Source organism: Gouania willdenowi, chromosome 6, assembly GCF_900634775.1.
Source record: "Gouania willdenowi chromosome 6, fGouWil2.1, whole genome shotgun sequence".
NCBI classification, from domain to species: domain Eukaryota; kingdom Metazoa; phylum Chordata; class Actinopteri; order Blenniiformes; family Gobiesocidae; genus Gouania; species Gouania willdenowi.
Window position 1 is genome coordinate 1851500 of NC_041049.1, and position 15962 is coordinate 1867461.

The following is a 15962-nucleotide window of genomic DNA, read 5'->3' on the forward strand; positions in this document are numbered from 1 at the left end:
AAAAACCAGCATGTGGCTTTGCTTCAAACTCCAGATGCCGAAAACGCAAGAAGGAAGTGGCTGGATTTCATTTTTAATGGTAATGTCCCCTCAGTAGTTGGGTATTACTTGTTAGTGTGTTCCAACTACTTCACCCATGACCGTTTCCATGAACTCATGCAGTGCAGTACTTCCCACCAAACTCCTCCTGAATGACGGCTTGATCCCAAACTATCCGTACAAAATCAACAGATGGAGGAAAAGTATTTTAAAATATCTTTGTGTTTTTTTTTTAAAGCTGACCCTGAGCTGAACTCATGCCGCTAAACCCCGTAGAAGAGAGAGGCAGGGGTAGAGGGAGGTCCAGGGAAACACCCCCCAAAACGGAGCGCTCTGAAAGAGCTGGTTTATACTGGGTCATAAACCTTCTCTGTTGTTCATGTTATGTTTTGACCAAACCCCAGCACAGATGTCATTTAGACCTCAGAGAACTATTTTACAAAGTGAAAAATGGGTGTAATACGTATAAAGGCAGGAGGTCCCTGGTGACGCCCTCTTGTGGACATAGCACAATGTTTAACTAATACAAATGAATATTACTATCCACACTGTTTGTGTTCATAGGCCCTCTGTACCACTATGTTGTGACTATAGGGGTAGTCACAACATAGCAGAGCCTCCTCAGGCAGAGGCCTTGGTGAACGCTATCAGTGTACAATCTATCTGTCCTGATTAGGGCGGTCTGACCAGGAGAGAGTTCTGTAATTTATTTACATATCATTGAGTGCGTGTTGGGTTTGTTTATGAGAAACCGTTGACTTACACATTCAAATTCTAAATAAAACAATCAGCACCCCCTGTGTTGGGAAATATCCTTTATTTTAACTTCCGCCCCCAAACAAACCCAAAGCACACACTGTGTGACATCACAGGGTAAAACCGGATCTGAGTCTCTGTGAGAAACACAAAACCCGAACACCTCTTTCACAGTAAAAGCACAGACTCAGAGCGACTCATGTGAAATGGAGGTCGCTGCAGAGGCTGCTGCCGATTGGCCGATGCCAGAGCGGGGCTGGGCGGGGCTAGGCGGTGTTGTTGGTGCCACTCTCGCTCCGGGTGATCTGACAGTAGAGGATCATAGAGAAGACCATACCAAAGATCTGCAGACGGGAGAAACACATGGTTGGTTTGCTCATTGTTGTTTCCCGTTTCATATTTACAGCATTCAGAACTTTAACTTTCAATCAGTTTATCAATATGATGAATAATGTTTTTAAAGATTAATTTTTTTGCTCAAAATATTTTTTTAAGATGATGGAAAAAAGCAGTTCATATTTTCATGAGCCAAAAACAAACACTTGACTTATACTTGAATATTGGTATTTGTGTGTGATCATGGTTGGGATCAATTACATTTTTCAGTTACAATTATAATAAAATTCTGATTACAGTGACCAGCATTTTTAACAATTACAATGATTTTTTTTATCCTCAGAAAGTTAATTACTAAAGTTCAATTACCATTAATCACAATTACTGAACCTGAAGTAAATGGCGCAATAAAAGTTAACCTTCCTCTTGTGTTAGCTTTCTGTTAGCATCGCTAATGCTAATCAGCTGTAAAATACACTAAAAACCTATTTGTTTCCCATCTATTGCTTACCTTCCTAATCAATAAAAATATACATTTTAATATTTCTTGTGTCAGTTTACCTCACGATTTATATATTTTTAAGTGGTAAAATGTAAGAAAGCTTGATATGAAACATTAATAATTTTTAGCTACATACAGTATGTGTAGAACTGTACATAGAACTGTAACATGGTTCCCCAGTTTTGTGTTAAATTATAATTGACAATTTTTATAGAATTTTCAGGGCAATTTCAATTATCTAAATTAAATAACACTTTAATTAGGAATATGACAGCAACCAATTTTTTAAATTACAATTATGCCATTATTGTAATTAATGATCAATTATGCAATTAAAATTATAATTGACTGTTTTTATTAAATAAATGAATTTATTTTATTGCATAATTGTGACCATCAGCAGCATCAGCAACATTAAGTGTAAGAAACACTTTATTAACGGGAGGATATAAAAAGAGAGGACAATGTTACACCTAGGTGAGGGGGAAGGGAACATGGAAGAGAAAGTCAGGGTAGGAACATGGAAGGGGTGGGGAGGAGTCGACTGTTTTAAGGTGAGAGTGCAATGTGATGTTAGTAGTTGCGCATATTGTGCTTATTGTGTTGTGTTTATTTATTTAAAAAAACAAAAAAAAACAATTATAATTGACTTCAATCCTGCTAATGATACCATAAATAATAACAAATAGTAAAAAATTATAGCAATAACACCACAACAGAATCAACAACACTACTGATAATAATAATAAAGACAATATAACAAGAATAACCGTAAAGACTAAATAAACAAAACATACATGTAGATAAACAATGGGGAAAGAAGGGGCGTGTCATTATTTGTGTGTTTACCAGCAGGCAGGCAATACCGAAGGCGATTCCGACCACGATCAGTAGGTTGGACTCCATCATTGTGATCAGTTTATCACCACAGGGCTGAGGACGCAGAGACCATGTGATTAAACCATCAAATCGTCTGTTTGAAACCAGAAAGATTCAACCCTTCAGTGGCTCACCTCCACGAAGATGACGCCAGCCGTGCAGCTGGAATCGGTGGCGTTACATTTACAGGAGGCGGGGGGGACGGTTCCCCAGTCCGTGGGTCCGTTTACAATACCACAGCATTTCAGCTGGAAGAACAGAAGTAAGAGTGAGATATAAACATACGCCCTGAAGAAAACGATCACATCTCAATCATCTCTAAGATTTACCTGTTAAAAGATCTCCTACAACAGCTAGCTAACGGTTAGCTGGTGGGTAAGAATAAAGACAAAACCATACAAGATAAGACGAGCCTTGATTAGATTAATCTGCACTGGACAAGACTAATAAACAGATGACAAGGCAAGACTAGAAAAGAGACGATACTTGACGAGACTACTTAGAACAGGTTCTCAAACTGATTTTAGTTCAGGGGCCAAATACGGAGCAGTTTGATTTCAGGTGGGACAGATTTTATTATTGATCCCTTGTTTACACTTCTATGTATACATAAAATTCAAAATATGTAAAAAACCGACAATATCCAAGTAATAAGTGACATAGCAGTCCCAACAAGATCTACACTATAAATTTCCTGGATTTTGTGACCAATTTCTATTTAATCACTGAAAATATTGTGCAACAATTTGACAAAAATTAAAGGATATTGTTTTTTCAACAGTTTAACATTAAAAATTAATGCCATCATAAAATATAAGCACCGGGAAAAACTGTGAGCACTTGCAAATATTGTTGAGTTTCATTTACACAATGATTTACATTATTTTAGGCCCCCGGGCCTTAAGTTTGACACATACAACTTAGAACAACACTAGACTAGACAAGACTAGAACAGACTAGACAAGACGACAAAAGGTATGACAGGTCAAGAATAAATGAGACAAGACTAAATGAGACAACACTAGAAGAGACAACAATGCAAGACAAAACTAAAGTACACAGAGCAAAACTAGTAAAAACAAGACAACACTAGACAAGGCCCAAAAAAAACTAGAAGAGACGAGACAGGACAAGACATTAATCGACTAGACCGGCTAATGACCTGAATCTTAACGTATCTATAACAGTTTGTTCTATGTTGGGTGAATGTAGTCATGGACTTTGTTAAAGTCCCAGATGTTTTCAGACAAACCTCCCTCTGCAGACTCTCGACGTCGTCCCTCACGTTCTGAGGTTGATCGCTCAGCGGCACCAGTTCTTCTAGTTTTTCCTTTAGCCACGTCTTCACCTACACACACAGACACAGGTCACATGTCACGCTTGTACCAACAGAACCCAAACAGACACCGTTTCCCTGGAACACTGACCTTACTTTCTCCCACAGCTCCCACGATGCCAGCAGCCATGAGAAGGATGAAGATCAGAAGAAGGGCGACGAAGAACTGATGTAAAACAAGCAGAAGATTTTAGTGTCAGTCAAACGTCACTAAATGTCTGTTTTTGTCCAATATTTTCAGGTGAACATTGAAACTCTTACTTTGAATGTAAAGGAGTTCCTTTGTAAGTGTTTTATTTCTTGTTTTGACTGAAATATTATTCTGTACGCAGATTACTGAATTTGATAAAGGCAACTTTTATTTTGAAGGTGATCCACAACTCATTTTACCAACCACATGGTCATACTGGTACATTTCGATGCAAAATTTTACCTTACAAGAAATGAATTTCACTGCAGATGATTTCTCGGTAACTTTATGCTCGATATTGTCAATATCCTGTACGTCAATACTTTCCAACACTTCATTTTCTTTGGGTTTACGAAAAGACTTTGCTAGTCTAGTGTGGTGTAGTTTATCCTCCCCTAGTCTATTCTAATGTACTGTATATCTTGTCTGGTCTTCTCTAGTCTCATCTTGTGTAGTTTGGTCTTGTTTTTGAGAGGTCTGGACTAGTCTTGTCTTCTCTAGTTTGTCTAGTCTTGTCATGTTTGGCCTGGCCTGGTCTTCTCTAGTCCTGACTCTTCTGGTATCATCTAATACAGACTTATTCTGTGTAGTGTAGTCTACTCTCGTCTAACATTCTCTAGTCTGTGTTTTTTTTCTGTATATTTTATAGACGTTTCTTCTAGTTTAGTCAGGCTTTATCTTGTATAGTCTTATTCTTAGTGGTTTTATCATATTTCCAACCAGCATAGACATACTGGTACTTTTCTATGCAATATTCTACCTTACGAGAAAAAACATTTCACTGCAAATTATTTCCCAGTAACTTTGGGAAAATTGCTCAATATCTTATGTCAATATCCTATACTTCATTTTTTTTGTTCTTTGTTCATCTAGTGTTGTGTAGTTTATCTTTCCCTCTAGTCTGATATACAGACCCTTTTCAAAAAATTAGAATATCATGGAAAAGTTGTTTAATTTCCATAATTCCATTCAAAATGTTCAACTTTCATAGATTATAGATTCAGGGCTCACAATTTAAACAATTTCAAGTACTTATTGGTTTATTTTTATATAATTTGGGCTTCTAGCTCATAAAACCCACAAAAACAGGAATTCAAAAAATAAGAATACTGAAGAAATCGCCATTTATTTTTCAGTTTTTGCAGAAAAAGAGAAGAAGGACTGGACTGTTGGCCAGTGGTCAAAGGTCCTCTTTTCTGATAAAAAATAAAGTGTGTCTTTCATTCGGACCAGAACCCAATCTGCTTGAAATATCCAGTCATGATTTGGGGGTGCAATGTTCTGTTCCTCACCCGTCTTCCTCCAAACCCTTGGACCTTGATTCCCGAATACTCAATAAAATAATTTCACACTAGTAGTAATACAAGTTTGCAACGGAAGCCCAATGGCTCTTTGCCACACTAGCTTAGCTTAAGCATGAGCTTGATTTCTAGCTTTAAATGCTGCAAACTCAGTGGTGTGGTGGTTTGTTATGGTGAATGGTGAATAAGGAGCGTTTTGTTTGCAGCTCCACCAGGACTTATTTACGCGTTATAGTAATTGCAAATTGCGATCCTTTGCTCTTTTTTTGTGTATTACTGCTAAACTGCCGACTTGCTAAGCTAACTGGGCCTCCTGTAGCAGAGGCAAGCGCACGCAGGCACATGTAGCTTCAGAGCTTTCAATTGTGTCTCTCTTATCTATTTGCACGTATGACTTACACTGTAACAACGGAGCGCTACTGTTTACGTCGGAAATGTGGTGTAGCGTTCCGAAAGTTGTGTAATCAAGAACGACAGTACTTTAAAAATTAATATCATAATGAAAATATATACAGGTATTCAAAATGAACCGGTATACAACCCAGCCCTAATACAGTGCTCAGACTGGTACCATTGAGCAACATTTCAATCTGTGACCTTTGCTCAAGGTCATATTTAAGGTCAAGGTCAGTCTCCTGCATTATTACTTTCAATTTAATTAGTAAAAACAACAAACTTGTCAACAAATCCAAATAAATGTTGTCATTTTTGCCAATTTTCAATTGCCAAATACGTATTTGCCTTGCGAATACAGGTCTTGCCTAGTTTTTTCATGTTTCTACTAGTCTAGTCTTATCTTTTATAGTCTTGGTATGTGTGCTCTTGACTAGTCTTGACTTGTTTTGTCGCGTCTGGTCTTCACTAGTCTTGTGTAGTCTAGTTTTGTCTGTTCTAGACTAGTCTAGACTTGAGTTGTCTAGTCTTTTGTCTTGTTTGGTTTCGTCTACACGCAGGAAGTCTGAACTCATCTTGCTCCTTTTTCTCTCGACTCCCGACACATTGTTTGAAACACAAAATGTTCCTAAACTGACTAAACCAGATGAACCACTACTTCCTGCCTGCAATACATCTTAACAATTAAGACTTTTCTTCTTTTATTCTGGATTAACACACCAGCTGGCTGCTTAGCAAACATGTTTGATGGAGTTTTCATGAGCCTACGCTGTCGAACCTTGTCCAAATATTGGCGTTGGTTTGTCAAACAGCTCAAAGCTAAATGTCACTGAGGCTGTGACATTTAATGTTATTTAAGGTTGTCTTCACTTCTGTACGTTGAACGGATAAATATCTCTACATCGCCGCTGGGGATGAATTAGAAATTGGTTTCTTTTAGCAAACAGTTTCTGGGCTAAAATTATCAAAATGAGCAAGCGATACATTGGTAAAACATTAGCAGAGAGTAAAGAAGCAACTAGTGGGAAAAGCCGACCAGACATTGGAACAATTGACACAAACAACAAATTGTTGACGAAATTACACGAATCGCTAACGGCTGAATGAAGTCTAGTTAATGGACAAATGGACAGTGGCATAATCTGACACACCTCCCAGATGTATGTGCTTTTGGACACTGGGAAAGGATCGACAGAGCCTTCAAGAAACTAAGAATTGTTTCAATAATTTCAGCCCATTTCTGCAACTCCACCAAACTCCCCATATTTTAACATATTTTCATCACTTTTTCTTGTCATATTTTTGCTACATTTCTCCCATTTCTGACACTTCTACATCATATTTCAATGACTTTTCTGCACATTTTTTCCACTTTCCAGACATGTTCAGCACTTATAAACACTTTCCACACTTTTCCACCTAATGTCACATATGTTGACCCATTATTGTCACTTTTAATCTCTTTCCGCCATATTTCATCATTATTTTTTGCCCATTTATCCACGTTCACATTTTTTTGTCATACCAATTACTTGCCACTTTAAACAAATTGTTCTAATATTGACACTTTTTACCACTTCCTATATCTGTTTTATTTCTGTGGTTTTTAAAATCCCATTTCACCACATTTTCCACCATTTTTGATCACTTTGAACCCATTTTATTAGTAATTAAAACCAGGATTTCCATCTTTAAGATGATTTTAATAATAATAAACGTTCCTGGATAACAGTGGATATTATTCAGATGAATAAATAAATATGGTTATCACAGATTCATAGAACAATAGACCATCATTTTACTGACTTTATGGATGGACCCCAAAAATCTCTCCCCTTGGTTGAGAATCACTGGTTTAAAGAGGTGAAAGGTCAGTGTACTTGGGGTGAGGTGATATCTTGTGATGTGAGATGTATCATCTGGGGTTGGCTCTAAATTCTGACTCTCTCTACCTTCCATTGTTGTCGTTCTTTTAATAGACTAGATAGAGTAGATGCATGTTGCTGCCCCTACTGGTCACTAAAGGAACTAAAAAAGCTCATACAGAGTTTAATAATAAGATAAAATACATTTGTTTCTATTTAAATAACGTATCGATCTCTTGAACACATTATCTTGCATTGTTTACTCCCACGGCTAGTTTTTGAACACTTTTTGTTCTTTTACAACTTGTGTTTCAAACTGCTGTGACTACAGTTGCATGTTCTCACTGTTCAGTTTTTAACGACCGTTCTTCAGAAACCATCATCAGGTGGTAAATCTAACAAGCGTTGGGCGTCGCGTACCAGCAGCAGCAGACAGCGGCTCTCTCTGATGGCTCCACAGCAGCCCAGGAAGCCCAGCACCATGATGATCACACCGATGGCGATCAATAGGTCCACGCCCGGAATGGCTCCATTCAGCTGGGAACAGGAAGTAGAAAAGGTCAGAGCGGTTTGGAGAGGAAGAGGAAACGTGGACGCTCACCTGGTGACGTTTGCTGACTTTCAGGTAGATGGACACGCCCAGGATGACGCAGCCACTGATCTGAGGAGAGAAGAAGAAACATCTACCATCACATAGTTTCATCATATTCTCTCTGATTTATGAGGTCATTGGTTTGAAAAGAGATTAATATTACATCAGAGAGAAAGATACAAAATGTAACAAATTAAAAATCATCTCCACATTTTTCATATCTTTTTCTAAGCGTGTGTGCAGAGGTCGATGATCTTATGATGTTGAGATGTTCAAAATATGATTTACATTTTTTAAAGACTTTTATATATCAAATTATGTGTTATCGTGATTTTGTATATTTATATTGTTGTTTAGTGTTTTTGTTATTTTCTGTTTTTGAAGTTATTTTGTGTGTTTTTATATATTTTTGTCATCGTTTGTGTTTTTTGACTCATGTTGTGTGTTTTGGTGTATTTTTGTGATTATTTTGTATCATTTGGTATCGTTTGAGTATTTTTGTTGTCATTCCTCTGTATTTATTGAGTGGTTTTGGTTATTTATGGAGTTTGTCCCGTTTTGTTTAAATTATGAGTTACTGTCATTTTGTGTGTTTATTCTTTTAAGTGAATTTGTGCGTTTTCATATATTTTCGTTGTTGTTTTTGTGTTTATTGTCGTTTCTGTGTATTTATGAAGGTTTTTGTGTGATTTTGTCACATTTTGAGTATTTTGGCGGCCATTTTGTGTATTTTTGGAGTTGTTTTAAGTAATCTTGTGTAAATATGTTGGTGTTGTTTGTGTATTTGTTTTGTGTTTTTGTTTAATTTCCTGTTGTTCATGTGTGTTTTTTACAGTTGTTTTGTGTATTTTGGGTAAATTTGTTGCCCTTTTTTCTATTTTTTTAGTCATTTCTTGTGTGTTTTTGTTACATTTTGTGTATTGCGGTTGCTGTGTTGTGTATTTTTGGAGCCATGTGCAAATCAGTTGGTTTTTTGTGTTTTTGGAGTAACTGTAATTTTGTTGTTGGTATTTGTGTCATTTTGTTTATGGTTTCTAGTCATTGCATGTATTTAGGAGACACGTTGTGTATTTCTCTGTCTTGTGTGTGTTCTTACCATCTGATCAGTTCAGCTAAAGTTTGCGGGTGAACAAAAAAAACCCAAAGTGGTCACATGACTAGACTGTAAAACTCATCCTGTCAACATGAATAACGACGTGTTGTGAGTAAAACTGATACTGTTTAAACATTCAGTCGACAAACTTTAATTATGAATGAAATGTTGTTCTGCAGGAAACCCGACACGTTGTGTAATTGTGTTTCCGTAGCACAGCGCCACCATCAGGTGGGACTGAAACACTGGAACAGATGCGTGTGTTGTGCAGTAAACGATCCGTCACTTCATCTATGGACACGTGAACGAGAACAAAAGGATCAGAAACTGAGCTTTGGAGGCTGTCCGTCACAAATAATGAGCGTACTCATCGATTATGTAACACATTATGTCTCTAAGGTTCCTCAACACAAACACACTGACTAAACCAGGGCGATGACATCACAGGATCAACAGGTTAACGTCCTTCCACAGTAATACACACACTGAATACTGTTATTATTTCTATCTTACTTTGTTTTTAAAAACAATTGCGTGAAAATTGCTATATGACATGAAATATAGCTTTACATGTATGATTTGGGACAAGATCACACATTCAGTGGCAATTTTTCACTTTAAACAGAGACGAAAATGTGGTTTTATGTATTTTTAACCTTTTAGGTCATTTTGTGTTTTTTTTGTGCTCACTGTGTATTTTTCTTGTCATATTCTGTATTTTTGAAGTTGTGTTATTTAGCTGTTGAATTTTTTTTTATTGTCATTTGGTTTTTAAAGAATTTTATGTTTATTTCTCGTCATTTTGTGTGTTTCTCATAGATTTGTGTGTTTTTCTTATTGTTTTGTGAGTTTTAGAAGACTTTTGTGGTCACTGTATATTTTTGTTCTCATCGTGTTTATTTTTGAAGTTGTGTTATTTAACTGTCGTTTTGTTTTTTAAGTCATTTTGTGTAATTTTTTGTGGTCATTCAGTGGGTTTTTGAAGTTGTTTTATTGTCATTTGGTTTTTAAAGGCATTTTGTGTTTATTTCTCATCATTTTGTGTGTTTTTCTCGTAGATTTCTTTTCTGTCATTTTTAATTGACATGTAGTGTGTTTTTGAAGTTGTCGTGTTTCTTTTGGTGTATTTTGTGTCGTTTGTTTTTTAAAGACATTTTGTGTTTATTTCTCATCATTTTGTGTGTTTCTCTTGGGTTTTTTAAGTCTTTGAGGTATTGTGTACTTTTGCTTTCACCTTATTTTTCATCATATTTTTCTTGTCATATCGTTACGTTTTTTTTATTTATCTTGTTGATGTTTTTTGTGTCATTTTTAATTGACTTTCATTGTATTTTTGAAGTTGTTGTGTTGTTTTTGTGTATTTTTTCTTGTACTTTAGTGTCTAATTGTCTGATGATCACGTGTTTATTCTTTCTTTCCTTTTCATAAAGGTGAAAACAGACTTGTTGTGTTGAACAATAGTTGCTCTACGGCTGTGGGGGTTTTTTGTTAGTCACCAGTGAATCAAACATTAAACCTTTAAAGAACTACAAAGACTCACAGAACTTTCATGTGATCCTTTTAGAACCAGCAGTACGTCATGATTTATTACAGTCTCATTTTACCAATAAATCGTTCAAACATTGGGTAAAAAAAGCCTCTAATTATTAATAAACCTCTAAGTTATGATTGATTCCTGAAACGTGTGAATGGTTTGTAACTAAACGACTCCTCTGGGATCTCTGAGTGTTTAATCAAGAGTTTAAACCTTGTTTAGAGAAACTTTAAATGAGAGAAAAGCAACTTTAACACAGCGTGAACATTCGCATCAGCATTAGAACAATAATGAGCATTAACACAAACAATAAAGGCTTTGTGTGTTTTTTTTATGAGTTGTTTTGTGGGTTTTTGAAGTCAGTCAGTTTTTTGTTTGGAGTTTTTTTCTTTGTGTTTTGAGTCATTTTGTCTATTTTCTTGTAAATTTCAGTTTTAGTTGCCTTAGTGTTTGGGTAACTTTTATCGTAAGTTTGTATATTTCTTCTATTGTGTGTCTTATCAATCATTCTGTGTATTTTATTGTTATTTTGTGTATTATGTTTGTAGTTTTGTGTGTTTTTGAAGTATTTCTGTGTGTGTTTTGTCTATTTTACCTGTATTTTTTCTGTTATTTTTGTCGTAAACGTAAATGTTCAGGGACTTTGTTGTCATATTGTATATATTTCTGTTATTTTTGAGAGCTTTTGTTGTTTATCATTCTGTAAATGTTTGTTTTTGAGACATTTTGTTGTTCGTCTGTATGTTTTGTTGTAATGTTTTAGTATTATTGTTTGGGGGGCCACACAGGGTGGCCCCATGTCTACGTTTGATCCATGGTTAGCTCTAGGATTCGACCTGACGCTGATTAAACACTGACGCATCACATTCTTACTAAAGTCTCATTTTAAAGGATTTTAAAGGATAAACTCTGGATTATTTGTTGCCCAACAGCAGACAGAAGCAGGGTTGCCAGGTTGGGCAAGAGTTCCTCCACATGTTCAAACCTCCATTTGCCGACGAGATGAAACTTTAAGAAAAGAATTTAAAAAAATCTCAAACACAATGTAAAACAATTTTAAACAGCTTTGGGGCTAAAAAAATAATCCGTTGTAATAAGGATGAAAAACTGGATTATGGAAATTAAAATGTATTAAAGAAAATTAAAAAAAAAGTTTTGGGGCAAAATTCAGTTTAATTTTACTCTTTCACTTGTTTAATACTTAACATGTTCGATAGGAAACAGGAAATTCATTTTACCACGTGTGTGTGTGTGTGTGTGTGTGTGTGTCTAACCACAAACTGGTAATTACACATTTATTTCTATAAACTGTATCATATTACAGTAAATGGTAAATGGACTTGATTTATATAGAGCTTTATCACCACTGAAACAGTCTCAAAGTGCTTTACATATCAGCTCATTCACCCAATCACTCTCACATTCACACACCAGTGGGACAGGACTGCCATGCAAGGCACTAGTCGACCACTGGGAGCAACTTAGGGTTCAGTGTCTTGCCCAAGGACACTTCGACACATAGTCAGGTACTGGGATCGAACCCCCAACCTCTCGATTGGAAGACGACCCTCTACCACCTGAGCCACGGTCGCCCGTGTATACAATGTATACAATGTTTTTAATGTATTTAATCACATTTTATTAAAAGATTATTATAATTTATTACTATGCATTGATATTTGATTCAGGATCACCAACTGTCACAATATTTGACTCACAAATAAATGAGAAAACGACTGGAAAATGGATCAGAAAATGGGGGGTGGGGCCTCCGGGCCCCATTTAAAAAAAGGGCTCCAAGCGTCTCATCATATTCATTCATAGAGTATTCATACCAAACTGTATTCCAATCTAACCAAGGAGGAGTCGCACCTGAGGTTCCCCTGGAACCCCGTGACATGTACTGGATAATGGGCCCCATTAAATATTGGTTTGTGCCAATGATTCGATACCACCCACCGTCGTAATACTGGACTCGCATTAGACTTTAACTGTCTGACCTTATTTTAAGGGTTTGTGTCTGAAAGAAGAAACTAACATGATGCTATAATCGTTAGGGGAAACCCCATTACATCACAGAGAAAACATTCATAGATATTAAGTATTACCATTCTGGTTAGATTGTATGTATCATCTCAAGGCAAAGGCAAAATATCCAGATATACAGTATATCATATAACGTGATCTAGCTTGAAAATATTGAGATATTAAAAAAAAGGCCATATTGCCCAGCCCTAGATCACAATCTTACCTAAATAAGCAAACCTTTGTATGAATATATAATTAAACACAAGTTAACAGTTTGTTTGTGTACATGTCAGCCTCAGATTCAAAGATCGTAAACTAATGTTGCCGTTAACGACCAACGACACACCGACCAACGACACGCCGACCAACGACACGCCGACCAACGACACAGCCCTAATATGAACCAACATCACAGACGTAACCACACGGAGTCAGAATTTACAACTAAATCATCATTAAATTCACAACATACACATCATGTCACAATGTTTTCTTTAAAAAATCACATCACATTTTTTTCGTTGAGCTCATTTTAAAGATAGTTACCAATAAAACAAACTAATTCACCAACTTAAACCTATCATCAATCATCACCGTTTTTTTACTTTGTTTAACCAAAGTGATGTAGCATTAGCATTAGCAGCTACATAACAAGGCAGTATCAGTCTAGTGATTTTTATTGTTATTAAGGTAACACTCATGAATAAAATCCTACTTTAAACAGTGTTTGAACGCCTTATTTCACACAGTTTAGACAATCACATCATTTACAAGATAAAACGTTACTGCTTTGGTTACAACAGGCCTGTGTGACATGAACCAATATTTATATCTATATATTTATCCTCAAAATGGCGACATATGAACTATTTTAATTTTTTTCAACATAAGAAAAATAATAATGTGTATCCTTAGACCCAAAGACTAAATACTGACTATAAAGACTAAAAATGGACATTATAGCAAAAAACACACACAAAAAGACCTAAAATGGCTTAAAAAGAACTGAAACCTCAACTAAAAACACACATTGTAGACAGAAACTGACCAAAACACTAAACTAAAAATTGACTAAAAACAGTACCTAAAAACTAATTTAGAGAGAAAAAAAAAAAAACTGAACAATAAACAAAAACCTGCACTAAACATTGACTAAAAAGGATCAAAAACAGATCAAAATGACCAAATACAGATAAACAAGTCCACTTTAAATTACCTAGTAACAGATAAAAACAGACATTATAGACAAAAACTGATCAATGGACTAAACACTGATTATAAACACTAAAAACTACCATAAAAGGACCTAAAACTGATCAAAAACTGACTTAAGACTAAAAAAAATCTGACTAAAGACGGACATAAACAAAAACCTGCACTAAACGTTGAGAAAAAAAATACATCATCATGACTTTAAAGTACCTACAAACAGATAAAAACTAATCACTGACCAAAAAACAAGTAAAACTAAACTAAAAACAGAAAACAATCAGCTTAAAAGTGACAAAATAGAAAAGAATAGGACAAGAACATATTCAAATGTCTGATGTCCCTGAGCTCACAGACGTCCTAATGAAGATGGGGACACATTTTCAGCCCATGGCCACGCCCTGAAACTGAACCACTGTTTGTTGATAGAAGGAGCACCGAGCTCACACTCACACAACCGGTTCTGAAGCGCCCGCAGACAAAGGACGGAACGGGACCGCCACAGGAAGGAGAACTAGAGGCCAAACGCCTCCAAAACGCACCAAACACGGAGAGAAAAATAAGAAACTAAAAACACAACATGAAGTTCATTATTATGTGTAACCATCAGACACTTATTTAAATAAAGGTGTGCTGTGACAAAAACAGAAAGAACCAGAAAATATGACATAACAGTAAGTTTGAGAGAAATAAGGAGTTTCTGGAGCAGAACGTATCAACACAATATATAATTACATTGAGAGAAAATGTCCCCAAATATGATTAACTCATGTCTCAGATAAACACATGACTTATGAAAATGATTCTAAAGCTGAGATGAGGTCAGCCAATCACAGCTCAAACACACTGTGCACACGGGGAAATAAAACACGCCTCAATAATGACAAGTTTCCAAAAAAGAAGGAAAAACCCCATGTTTTCAACAGGAAGTCGTTTGGTTTGCATGTCTAATTATGCTTTTATTTTGAAGGAAAATGCCTTAAAAGGGTGAGACACAAGCTAAATCATTTAATTGATTTATTTATTTCAAAAGAGGACAAGGTCATAGATGAGACGAGTGGATATAAATTTCAAACACAATGAGTTGAAATAAAAAAGTCCAGAAATGGAAGCTAAAGCAGAATGTTAGAGATGAAAAACTCACCCAGAAAAGCAGGTTGAAGGCGAACAGCAGGTATTTGATGCACTTGTTGACGGCCATGTTCTTTACTTCTGTCCTCACGACTCGGTCAGTTTTAGTGGAGACGTTCCTCTGGTTTCCTCCAGGCCTCTACGCTACGCTCACACACACACACACACACACACACACACAGATACTCAGCAGTAGTAGTAGTAGGAGGAGGAGGAGGAGGAGGAGGAGGAGGAGGAGAACCGGCTCTACCTGTTCCTCCACCTCCTCTTTATCTGGAAACCACCTCCTCCTCCTTATCTGCACTTCTCCCGCTCGTCACTGCTTTAACACGTTCTCTATTGGCCTGAAAATATGTTTTATTTATTAGTAATAACAGCATCATTTTCTGTCCTTTCAGTCACTATTTAGTTTATTTTTAGTCTGTTTATAGTCTATGTTTGATTACACTTTTACACATAGGCCTGTTATTAGCATGAATAATGTGTCATTATTAGCATGAATCATTAAGTGTTGTTCACTAAATGATGACACCTTTGGAGCTATGTTGGCATTTTCTGGGTTAGGTAGAGGGATCTAGTGTGGTTAGGGTTAAGTTTGTGGTTATTTTCTCTTGATAAAACCACCTGAAAGGTTCTGGATCGTTCAGTTTGGTATGGGGGGGGGGTCAAAGGTAAAGCACATGTTACTCAAGTAAAATCAGGGGTTAGGATTAGAGGTTAGTGTGAAGAAGGATTAGGGATAGGTGTTAGGGTAACAGGTTAGGGTTAGGGATAGGTG

At 36.3% G+C, this 15962-nt stretch overlaps 1 protein-coding gene across 1 annotated transcript; it reads right to left on the reverse strand.

The window, feature by feature from the left end:
* Positions 1-839: 839 nt before the first annotated feature.
* LOC114465986 (tetraspanin-8-like) lies at positions 840-15385 on the reverse strand. The gene is made up of 8 exons (XM_028451398.1): positions 15198-15385; positions 8199-8258; positions 8018-8134; positions 3940-4014; positions 3765-3860; positions 2647-2760; positions 2483-2566; positions 840-1139 (listed from the first exon to the last, which is right to left on the reverse strand). Exons 1-8 carry the CDS (start codon positions 15252-15254, stop codon positions 1062-1064), a joined length of 681 nt encoding a protein of 226 aa, XP_028307199.1. The 5' UTR covers positions 15255-15385; the 3' UTR covers positions 840-1061.
* Between the last annotated feature and the right edge of the window lie 577 nt (positions 15386-15962).